The 12,671-nt window shown below is 44.6% G+C and overlaps 1 protein-coding gene across 1 annotated transcript in view; it reads left to right on the forward strand.

Annotated features, from left to right (window-relative positions):
• The first annotated feature begins 1,622 nt into the window (after window positions 1-1,622).
• Window positions 1,623-12,671, forward strand: part of TULP3 (TUB like protein 3) — a 38,869-nt gene continuing 27,820 nt past the window's right edge. Inside the window, exons 1-2 of the mRNA XM_056855900.1 lie at window positions 1,623-1,713; window positions 6,701-6,863. Coding sequence (XP_056711878.1) covers window positions 1,630-1,713; window positions 6,701-6,863 — 247 coding nt within the window. The 5' untranslated portion in view covers window positions 1,623-1,629. The remainder of the gene's footprint in view (window positions 1,714-6,700; window positions 6,864-12,671) is intronic.

The raw sequence follows: 12,671 nt of genomic DNA on the forward strand, positions 1-12,671 counted from the left end.
TTAGTTAGAAGACAACTGTCAAAGCCAAAAGTGACAGTTGAGGCTACTGGATTGGCATGTGCCCGTCACGCCCTGAGAAGGTAGAATCTCCCGCCTTCACTGCAGATGGCCTGATTTTGCTGATTTCAGGATTTACATGGAGGCCAGAGATTGTCAATGCAATCCTAAGGACAGTTACTCCTGTCTAAGTCAATTCATTTCAATGGGTTTAGAGTAACTCTGCATAGGATTGCTCTGTTTATTATGGCAGTGGTACGATTAACCGATCCACTATGAATTTGTCTGTTATTTCTTGAAGCCATCTCAACTAGCATTCAGTGTCACTTCATGCTCTAGTAAATTTTGTCTGTTCAGTGAAATACCTCTTTTGTTTTTTAAAAAGTTAAGGTCCCCTGTGCAAGCACCGGGTCATTCCTGACCCATGGGGTGACATCGCTGTTTACTAGGCAGACTTTTGTTTTACGGGGTGGTTTGCCAGTGCCTTCCCAGTCATCTTCCCTTTACCCCCAGCAAGCTGGGTACTCATTTTACTGACCTCAGAAGGATGGAAGGCTGAGTCAACCTTTAGCCGGCTACCTAAAACCAACTTCCGTTGGGATTGAGCTCAGGTCATGAGCAGAGCTTGGAGTGCAGTACTGCAGCTTACCACCCTGCTCCACGGGGCTCTTTTGCTTTTTAGATATACTTTATGTCTACATAGTGGTTTAGTAAACCTATGAGGTACGAAAATAACTTCTGAGCCTTCCATACTTTAAATATTTCCATGTATGTTAGCAGTTAGAAGTTGTTTTTCAAATTGTGTCCTTGGCTGTGTCCATGTGGATTCTCCGCGTAGCTCTAGTTGCTATTGTGATTTCGGAGGCATCCACACTGGCAACTGAGCACCCACAAAGAAGTTTTTCTTGTGGTTTCCTTGCTTCAGTCTTCCAGGCCTTCCATTTTTCTCACTCCACCAGAGGGTGTTTCCCAGCTTTTATTTAAAAAAGGTAAGTCTCCAGCCCGTTTGTGGAGGTATGGCCATCTGTTGGGATCGCTTTGATTGTGGGATCCTGCATGGCAGGGGGTTGGACTGGATGGCCCTTGTGGTCTCTTCCAATCTTGTGTGATTTTGTATAAGGGAGGTTTAAGGGGGAAAGTACTGGCAGCACACAGCCAAAATGTCTAGAAACTTTTTAAAAATGAAAGCTGGGCGCTATCACAATGTTCTAATGTTGCAGTTCTATTGGCTGCTGTTGATTTTTTCTTAATCCTCCAATGGTGCTGATGCAGGCAGGACTTGAAAAATGTGCACCTTCCTAGCAAGATAACATCTAAAGCCAGCGTGGGGTAGTGGTTAAGAGTGGTGGTTTGGAGCAGTGGACTCTTATCTGAGAACCGGGTTTGATTCCCCATTCTTCCAAATTAGGCCAGCTGGGTGACTTTGGGCCAGTCACAGTTTTCTTAGAGCTCTCTCAGCCACACCTAGCACACAGGGTGTCTGTTGTGGGGAGGGGAAGGGAAGGTGATTGCAACTGGTCTGAGTCTCTCTTAAGTGGTAGAGAAAGTCAGCATATAAAAACCAACTCTTCTTCTGTATGATCAGTTTGTTAAATGTACATTATTGTATGATGCAGGTTAGTTTTACTAGAAATGCTAATACCTGCATTTCTCTTCTTTCCCAGTGGCTTTGATGATGAAACTTTGAAACTGCGGCAACTGAAATTGGAGAACCAGGTAATCTGTGGGATAGATTTCAGCATGTTTTAAAGTGGGGACAAATAAATTTCACTGGTATGGGTCTTGCTAGTCAGGAGTTTTCAGCGGTTGCTGATGCCCACAGAGGAGGAGAGGTACATTAGAATGCTAATGTACCCGGGCTTAACTAAGGAGACTTTTAACCCCTTTTTAACACTTTGAAGGTTCTGAGTGGTGCTCGTATCAGGCTGCAGTTGAGGTTCGCTGAGTTCTCTTCCTGCCTTGCCCTGTAGACAGTCATGGGTTGCCAAGCAGGCACCTGCACTTTAGCATGATGGAGGACAAACTCCGGCTGACTTACAGCAGCAAAAAACCTTTGCTCCGATGAGTGGCCATTTCATGACCATTCCCCTTCAAAGCTTAACTTTCTCCTTTGGATGATTTAGAAGTAAAAGAAACAAAAAACAAGTATGCTATTGGAGTCTTCCTGCCCCTGATTTTGTGGAAATGCTATGAAGTTTCAAAGTTAAATTCTGATCCGTTCGGTCTCATGCAAGAGATAACCAGGTCAAAGCAAGGCTCATGCACTCGTCAGTCTCTTCCTGGATCCCAATGCGTGTAAAAATGGTCTTCTGAAAGAGTAAAAATATGTAGAAAAAGAAAAGTGAGATTTTGCATGAATTTCACCCTTTAAGAAGTAGTAATTTCAGGATCTGAAAATAAGATTCTTTCAGGGATATAGCAGTTGGTGCTGGAAGGGGAATGTGTAAGGAGGAAAGCAGATTACTAACACATGACAAAACCCTGCCTCTTCAGAGACTGCTTGAGGCAACTCGTAAAACAAAAGATACATTTATATGATATCTTTTGTTTTGGGAGCTGCCTCAAGCAAGTCTCTGAAAAGGCAGCATGGAGAAGAATGATGTCTAGGAGCAGGTTTTGGTGTGTGAGCCTTGCTTTCCCAGGCTGAAACTGGTAGCAATTTTGTTTTAGCCAAAGACCTTGTTTGCAAATCTCACATTATGTGGATGTTTTCTGGCCCTCTTAGTTTCTGGCAAAAAGTTGAACAGGCATTCATAACAAAAGCCTGAAATTGTTTCATGAAATTTCTAATCTGATAATGAATGCTTAAAAAAATTTTAAAGTCATATTTCATAGAATCATAGAGTTGGAAGGGACCACTAGGTCATCTAGTCCAACCTCCTGCACAATACAGGAAATTCACAACTACCTCCCCCCACACCCCCAGTGACCCCAGACGATGGCAAAAAACCCCAAAAAAACCCACAACCCTCCAGGATCCTTGGCCAATGTGGCCTGGAGGAAAATTGCTTCTTGACCCCAAAGTGGTGATCGGCGCTACCCTGGGCACGCAAGAAAGGGCCATGAGAGCCAAACACTGATGCAAACCTTCCTGCCCTTCCTCTCATGATCTGCCTATGGTCATAGAATCAGCATTGCTGACAGATGGCCATCTATTCTCTGCTTAAAAACCTCCTGGGAAGGAGAGCCCACCACCTGAGGAAGTCCATTCCACATATTTATTTATAACAAACTTTAACAACGTTTTGCTACTTTAAATCTTTGGATGCCATATACATTTAAAGGCCAAGTGGAAAGAAAGATGTGTAAACTATATAAGTAATTTCTGTTTTTAGCATCCTGGATGACAGTTTTTAGTCATAACAGTGGACAGCTATGGAGATGTAAAAAAGGAGGGAAGACGCTAATATTTCATTAAACGGACCTCATGAGGCGTCAGAGTGGGGCCAGACTGTTTTGACCTTCCTCTTCAGTTGTTGGTCACCATTCCTTGGTTGCTCTTCAGCTTTAGCAATGGAGAGGGGAATAATTGTTGTCCCTTCCACTGAGATGGACGCTATGCAGCACAGTGCTGCAGACACGGGATCTCTTGCAGGGCCGCTCTTGGTATCCCTGTGGTGGGATTCTGGGGTACTGGTAGGCAACAACAGCTACTTCAGACGCCTGCCTCTGTGTCGCCACCCTAGACTGCCTTGGTGGTCTCCCCACCATGCACATATCACAGGTAATACATTTCCATGTATACAGCTTTAATTATTAATTGTACGCACAGATGATTTTCACCAGCTGTTATACTTTTTAAATGTCCATAATTTGTTTACAGTGTAGTGCTTATTCTCATTTTGCAGTTTTGGCTTGTTACACTGTGTGTTCTCTTGTGTGTTTGCTGTCATGACATGGGGCAGTGGAGCTCCCAATTGGAGGGTCACGGGTTTAAGCCCCAGCAGCTCCTGACAGCACTGTACCACAGTGGGAAAGTTAATTAAAATCATCTCCCCACTCCCTTTAAATGTCACCCCCCCATGGCTGTAATCTGTCATGTCCCCCTGACTTCTTCTTATGACGTCTGGAAAAATAATCATGGAAGTCCACTGAAAATATAGTTCTACTTATAAAAAATAAGCTGAGGTGTGTTTCAGAGCTTCTATTTGTTTTTGAGATGGAAAGAAGTTTGCATGGCCATCGAGGGAGCATTTTATTCCATGTTTCTGGGAGACCATTTCCTTTATGGCTTTCTGCCATGGCTTTAGATTAATTATGCGGCTTGGAAACATGCAATTGAAACTTTCAAATAATAACTGTGCAAGCTATTAAAATCTGTTGTAATATAACATCAGGACTACAGAAATGTAGGAAGTGTTATTGGGTCTTTTTGATTACTTAATCAACAGATTATGAATAACATTTGTTTTGCTCTGTATTAATCTGCATTTTTGTACCACCTTGAAGTCTGTTGCTTGGTCTGGATTACCATTGTGAGTGGTAGAGTTTTGCAGAAGTAGCTAGAAGTAGGTTCCTGCGAGTATCATCATCTTTTATTATTTCGGTCATTGACCAAACACATAGTTTTAAAAATCACCTTTACATACCCATTTCAATAGTATAAAACCGATGCATTTTAGTTAAATACTAAACAAAGTATTAATATCTTTAAGATGAGTATAACTGCTAAGGATAGTAATTTCAGATGCACAATGGCAGTGAACACCTTTTCATTTCTGCTTAGATTTCTGGAAATTATATACTATTTTATAGAACTTGGCCACTTGCTTTGTTACCTGTGGAAATTAATCCTTAAGGAGGATATTGACTGTTTAGGGTTCAGAAAAACCAGTACTCTTTCTCAAAATAGGGCCTAAGATCTTTGCCCGGTCCTTGTTACAATAACTACACCTAAGAAGGATAAGTTCGAGTGTTTCCGGTTCTCCACTACTACAGAGAAAAATTTCCTGTTCAGTACTGCAGAGGGCAAGGCCACACAGCGAGCTAAAGTAAATGCTCTGCTAATAGTATTTACTCCTAACACCGTAAGATACGCTGCTGGACAAGCGATGTACTTGGTATTGGCAGGCACCCTGAAAAAGGGCACTCTGGCTAGATCGAATTGCCTTTCAGTGTCTTTTATTCTTTGTTTTAAAATGTGTCTCGCTGTGTCATAACCTAAAGTCCTCAAATATTCTGGGGAAAATCCAAGTTGTTCTATTTTGTTTCTAACAGCTTGATGAATAATTATCCTCTAAGATCAATGGAGAAAGTCCACAGGGTCTGAGGTTCAAGTTAAGCCATGTATAGATTGATAATAAAGCAATCCTGGCCTCGACTCTTATTTGGCCAGTCTCCAACCTCACCATAGAGTTCGATACACAGGTAGGCACCTGAAGCAATGCTCTTTAAAATTTTGTTTGGGTTCGCTCTAAAGGAACGAAGCAAGAGGGAGCTGGTCCTAAAAAGGAGCCATATAAGTGCTGTGCCAACGTTTTTGCGTAGTACAGTTTTAAGAGCCGCAGGAACAATTAATCCGCCTTTATTACGAAAAAGCTTCAAAATACCCAGTGCAGATCTATTACCTAAACCAGCCATGTAATTGCTGTGCGCATTTCTGGTGCCATTTGATTGGAGTACCATTCCTAGGTACTTACCATTTCCTAAGCTTTTGACTTTTGCCAAAGGACATTATTTTAGTTTTCTGATAATTCAGACTTAGTTCATTCTTGCAATAAGCTGCAAATTTGGCTAGTGCCCTCCTAAGCCCCACCAGTGTTCTCGAACGGATAACAGCATTGTCTGCTGGAACGTGGCGATGGGCAATTTTAGGCGGATGGAAATTCTGCTCCTTTAGGTTGTTTACCATATTGTGGATGTAAAATATAAATAACATAGGGGCTAATAAACAGCCCTGCCTGACTCCCCTGGATGTACTAATAGCCTCAGTTAGTTGTCCCTTCCTGTTCCACCTAACTTTGAGGGATGTGCCTTCATGGAGGGCACGAATAAACAGGTAGAGCCTTCTATCAAGAGAGGGTTTTTCTAATTTGGCCCACAGTTTGGGACGGGATATAGACTCAAACGCTGCTTTGAGATCAATGAATGCAGCATACAGAGAGGGTGGCCCCTTATAGAGCTGCATTTTTCTGTCAGGTGCTGCAAGGTTAAACTGGTCCAGGGTAGACCTTCCTTCCCTAAACCCTGCCTGTTCCTCAGCTATTCTATTCTTTAACTCCAACCAGGTTTTAAACTTTTCTAACAAGTGCCTGGCGTAGAGTTTGGCAATAATGTTTATCAGGCGAATAGGTCTAAAGTCTGGGGATCTTTTCTACTGCCTTTTTAAAAAAAGGGGACTACTACTGCTATACCCAAATCTTCTGAAAACTGATGCTTTTTATCTAAATGGGTAAATAGGGAGGTCAGGAAAGGTACCCACCAATCTATATTCTCCTTAATGAATTCTGGAAGAATTCCATCACTTCCGGGGGCCTTTCTACCTTTCAGCCACTCAGTGTGAGTCTTTACTTCTAGTGGAGAAACTGGAGGCCAAATCGGTAATTTGCCAAGTTCTGAGTGAATTGATATTGAGCTACTACTCTGAGTATTATCCTCATAGATACTTTGGAAAAATGAAACCCAGGTCTCCGGAGAAGAATTTTTACCAAACTGGCCAGCTGTGATCCTGCGAGTAAGTGAAGCATTTTTTCCCCTGTGGCAGAGAACACTTCTAGAAAAGAAGCAGAGGAAGAAGCGCCTGGAGCCCTTGATGGTGCAGCCAAACCCCGAAGCAAAGCTGCACAGGTCCAAGCCTCGAGGGTCTGAGGAGCAGACCCCCTTAGTGGGGTCCCCTGCCCCTGCCCTCAACAATGTTGTCCTGCATGGTAGGTATAGTCTTTTGTTGGTTAAACATCCCTCTCCCCAGTGCCTTGTCCAAATGATCATTCATAGATACAGTGGGAATCTGGCAGCCTCTAACAAATCAAGTATTAAAAGGTGTTGTGAGCAGCATGTAGGGATGCTCCTAGTGTTCTGTTTGTGGAGAACACACATAGAAATAAGCAGGCAACTCAGTCTGGGTACCTGGGCAGGGGCCTTGTGGTGTTGGCATCCTATGCTCCTAGTGGAGAGAAAAACACACATTCAGCTCCGAAAAACGAGAGTATAGCAGTTGTACTGGAGATCATAGATTGCCAACACCCACCAGCCATTAGAGCAGCATGCTGATGAACACATGAAGCTGCAATATACTGAATCAGACCCTTGGTCCATCAAGGTCAGTATTGTCTACTCAGTCTGGCAGCAGCTCTCCAGGGTCTCAGGCAAGGGTCTTTCACATCACCTACTTGCCTAGTCCCTTTAACTGGAGATGCCGGGGATTGAACCTGGGGCCTTCTGCATGCCAAGCAGATGCTATGCCACTGAGCCACAGTCCCTCCCACGTCCTCTGATGACCCTCCCTCGTCAGCTATACACAGAAGCAGCCAACCAACATGTGTGGATGCTGACAGGCCTCCCTGCTCCCACCCAACACAATAAGAGAAAGAACCCTCCATTGTAAGGAAGGGCCTTGGTGTGACTCTCACGCTCTTGGCGGCTCAAAGTGCATAGGCAGATACACGGGTGAAGAACTGTAGCCACCTCACAAGCATATGATGTATGCCTCTGCAGTTCACTTGGCAGGGGAAACCCAGATGAGGAAGCTACAGCCTCTCCCTTGCAAGGACATGGGCGGGATGGGGGAAGAATGCCCCAAGGAGCAGGCTTTTGTAAGGCGAGGGGGTGTACGTGTGTAGCAACCAAGGAATGCACAGCAACATTCTCTGAAGGCTTCACTGTCATCCCAGTAGCTCAGTGGGGAAAAGCACTTGGGTGAAAACAAGAGAAGGGGGCTGAATCACCATCAAGGGGAAAGATGGGAATAAGGCAAAGCTCATCAGCAACAAGGAAGCAGCGGCAGTAGAATCCAAATCTCACGTACTACAAAGTATTCCAGCATAACCCATGTAGGGCATATGGAATCCTCAACAGCAGAAGAGCTGCATGCTCATGTTCATGCTGAGCATGCATGAAATCCCCAGTTCATGCTCTGGAAGGAGTGCCAGGCACAGCTGAGATCACTGGATGGTTGTGGTCGCCCTTGATTCCTGTTGTGAGAGTAAATGACTGGTCTAAGGTCACCCATCAAGCTTTGTGCAGAGTGGGATTTGAGCCCAGGTCTCCCCAGTCATAGTTGTAGGTTATTCATCATTGGTCCTACGCATAGTTAAATTGTGGAACTCCCTCCCCAGGATGTGGTGATGGCTGCCAGCTTGGAGGGCTTTAAGAGGGGAGTGGGCATATTCATGGAGGAGAGGGGTATTCATGGCTGTTAGAATGGATACTAGTCATGCTGCATACCTATTCTCTCTAGTATCAGAGGAACATGCCTATTATTTTGGGTGCGGTGGAACACAGGCAGGATGGTGCTGCTGCACTCGTCTTGTTAGTGGCTTCCTAGAGGCACCTGGTTGGCCACTGTGTGAACCGAGTGCTGGACTTGATTGGCCTTGGTCTGATCCAGCACGGCCTTGCTTATGTTCTTATGTCCTCTGTGCATTCCTACGTTGGGACTGCGCACGCCCGCTCACTGGAGATTCTTTTCAAGCTTTCGCCATCAGCGGGTGCAGTGCGCCAGGGCCGGGTCAGTGATCTTGCCGAAACTGCCACGGTGCTCAGGAGCAGCTGCACGCCCCCCCCCCTCCGTTCTTCCTTTGCCTCTGTTGGAGTCAGTCACTTATCTACCACCTTTCAGGGGTTTGGTTTTTTTGTACATGTTTCAGTCTTGGACAGCTGTGCCTTTCCTCCTTTTGTGTGGAGAACAGCCTTGTTGTCAAGGCTCAAAAGAGCTTATTTTAAAAGTGCCCGCGTGTTGCAGTCCTATACTTAAACAAACTGGTGAGCCTAACCTCTGTCTGCTCTGGGAGAAGGGCCACAACGTTTCGGCCTGTAAAGCTTGCCAAAAATTCACCCCAAAGGTAAGAAATGATTGGGCAGCTGAAGGCTGCCCTGTGGCAGGACGTGGGAGTAAGTGGATTAGCAGTTATCCAGGACACACCACCAGAACTCCTTGGCTTTATAGAAAACAGTGTTTTTTAATTTACAGTGCACAAAACAAACAAACTGTCACGTACACTTCTCTCCACCAAACTTCCCAACACAGAGTTATAATCATACAGACTTATATACATTCCAGCACCAGAAACCAATTAGGCCACCTGTAGACCTGGCCACCGTATTGCATCAGCTTTACTGCCTTAATCTGGTTTGCTGCAGTTCACTCTGGGACCTCAAGGCACTTGCAGATGTCCCAGATCTGACAGCTACCTGTCAGCTGTCACTGTCAAATCTATTATGGCCAACTTGTAACTCTGACACTCCTTCTCAAGTTTGTCATAATAATTTGACTAATTGTTTAAATCTGTTACTATCTGCTATCTTAGTAAACAGATCAGCTACATTTTCCTCACTTGTACACTTTATAATATATACTTGATTCCTGTTTATAGCATCAGCTACATTCTCATGTGTTAACGGATTCCGTGGACTGCCAAAAAAAAAAAAAAAAAGGGTTATAGATCAAATCAAGCCTGAACTGACCCTAGAAGCTAAAATGACTAAACTGAGGCTGTCGTATTTTGGTCACGTCATGAGACGACAAGAGTCACTGGAAAAGACAGTCATGCTAGGAAAAGTTGAGGGCAGCAAGAAAAGAGGAAGACCCAACAAGAGATGGATTGACTCAATAAAGGAAGCCACAGCCTTCAATTTGCAAGATCTGAATAAGGTTGTCAAAGATAGGACATTTTGGAGGACTTTCATTCATAGGGTCGCCTGAGTTGGAAGTGACGGCACTTAACACACACAACACACACATTCTCATATCTAATCCGGATATGTTTGCTTTTGCTTCGGAAACATTGCTCATTTCCCAGTTGCATTGCCGCAGCATTGTCAGTATGTATCTTTACAGGTAAAGTTACTGTTACATTCAGTTCTTTCAACAAATACATGAACCATTCCAACTGTGTTATTGTTTCATTTATTGCGCTGTACTCATCTTCACAAGTACTCATTGCAACAAAAGATTGTGTAACCGATTTCCAGTGAATAAGAGCTCTACCCAAATACAGCACATACCCTGTGGTAGACCTGGCTTCTCCCTGATCCACCCACGATGCATCAGAATAGGCAACCAGCTCCCCATCACAAACTCTCAGGCACAGCTTCCTGTGCATAGATCCTTTCAGGTATCTTAGCACCCTCTTTGCTTCCTTCCAATCAGTTACAGTTGGTGACACACATTTCTTACTCAGGCACTGCACAGCCTGATGAATGTCTGGTCTAGAACAGGTAGTGAGGTACAGCAGGCTTCCCACCAAAGACTGATACATAGTCTTGTCACATTGTTCCTATGCTTCTGTTTCACTACTCACATATCCTGTTACCATAGGAGAATCCACAACATTTGCATCTACCATATTAAACTTCTCAAGTAGCTGTTGTATCTTGTCAGGCTGAGATAAAGAAAACATCCCATCCTCATCTCTGCTTATTCTTACTCCTAGGTAATTATTGATTCTTCCAAGACATTTCAATTTAAAGCGTTCTCCTAATTGCTTTTCAAACTGTTCTATGTCACCTTTATTATTTGCCATCAGGCACAAGGGTTAGCCAGTCTGTGCTGAATCCCTTTGCTCTCTAACCACTGGGTTAACTCATGAGATACAAACTCTCCACCACAATCTGACTGGAGATTGGCAACTGGCAAACCTAGCTGCCTTTCCACCCTGTTCACCCAGTACTTGATTGTTTTACAAGCTTCACTCTTGTGCTTGAGCAGATAAATCCAGCCAAATCTCGTGTGGTCATCAACCAGTACAAGAGCCCACCTATTCCTAGACACACACTCTGTGAATGGGCCACAGAGGTCTAAATGAATAAGTTGTAAGGGTCTGTTTGTCACTCTTTGGCTGACTTTGGCCACTGGACACCTTCTGCTTTTTACTGATTTACACACAGTACAATCAAGAAAATTATTACATTTGTTTAGCTTCACCTTATTTTCCCCTAGCAAACTCAGGGTCTTCTGTATTGTTGAAAATGAGGTGTGGCCTAAACGCCGGTGTAATAAATGCATGCAATCTGGATGAGGATTCTCATTTAAAGTTCCCACTGTGCTTTTGGCTTCCCCAGCCCCTCTGTGCACAACATAAACATCCTGCTTTAATTGCCCTTGCAACACCGTGTCTCCCTCTCTGCTTATCTGGCAGGAGTTTCCCTTAAACTGCACAGAAAAACCAGTCTTTGTCAAAGCTGACACGCTCAGCAAATTATTCTCCAGGAGAGGTATGCAGAGCACATTCTGGAACGTATGGCTTAATTCTGGAAAGTTTAGGCTGCCCTCACACTGGACCCCTAAACGTTTCCCGTCTGCCAAGCTAACATGCGTTCTTGCAGACACCTTTGTGCTTGACAGTAAGGAGCTATCTTTAACAAAAATCTTGCTAGCACCACTGTCAACCAGCCATAAATTCTCACCCTTATCAGTCTCTGCCAGCACTACAGCTGTGTGTGTGGCAGTCTGGAATTGTTTCTTTGCCGTCTTCTTCTTTAATTGGGGGCAATCCCTTCTGAGGTGCTGAGTGCTGCCACAGGAATAACATTTCCTCACAAAGAGCACATAGTCCTCCTCCTCTTGCTTGAAGATGTCACTCCTCAGTTCCGTTCCACGACCTTGCTTCAACGACTTCTGTGCAGAGTAGAACTCATTTCCACTTACAGGCTGAATCCGCTGCTGGGCTGAGGTCCTCGGCGTTGACTGTAAATTACCTCGCTGCCAGGGGTGAAAGTCAGGGTTGTTAAAATCCTGGGCTGAGGTCTCCGAAGATGGACGAGACGCTGCTCTTTCCATCATGGGGTGACTCATTCGCAGCTGGGCTGTTGTCCTCTGAATCCGTCCCTCCTGCCGACGCTCCTCGTCTTCCAGGATTTTGCTGGTAACGTAATCACAAGTAAGCTGCTCTACAGCCATGCATTCCAAAGAGGCCACCAAAACATCAACGCTTGCATCCAGGGAACCCAGCATGATGTATACCTTATCCTCATCTGAAACAGTTTTTCCTCTTAACTCCAGCTGCCGAAACAATTCAGCCAGATACCTCAAATGCTCAGAGGCAGGAATGTGAGGCGATTTATGAGTCCTGTACAGCCTCCTCATTAGTGCAAGTATAGTTCCAGCTGAGTCCCTGTGATAAACGGCTTGCAAAGACGCCCACGCATCTTTTGCGGAGGTTTTGCTGGCAATGTATACAAGCTGGCTATCCCCCACAGTCAAAATTATATTGGCAAGCGCCTTCTTACCTTTCTCCTGCTCCTCCTCCTCCTCCTCATCAGCGGGGGCTTGCACCACAACATCCCATAAACCTTCACGTTTCAGGTAATGCTCAATTCTCACCGACCAAATACTGTAGTTGTCAGCGTTGAGCTTCTCCACAGGGATTGCAGATTGAGCCATCTTCACTCAATCACTCACTGTTCCAAAAGCCTCTGGACGTCCCAGAAACTGAATTGTGCTGCCACTACACGTAACCTGCGCAGTGTAGCAAATCTGGGCCCAGAGCCCTGACGTGGAGTAAGTGGATTAGCAGTTA

This window comes from Euleptes europaea, chromosome 9, assembly GCF_029931775.1.
Source record: "Euleptes europaea isolate rEulEur1 chromosome 9, rEulEur1.hap1, whole genome shotgun sequence".
Taxonomy (NCBI): Eukaryota; Metazoa; Chordata; class Lepidosauria; order Squamata; family Sphaerodactylidae; genus Euleptes; species Euleptes europaea.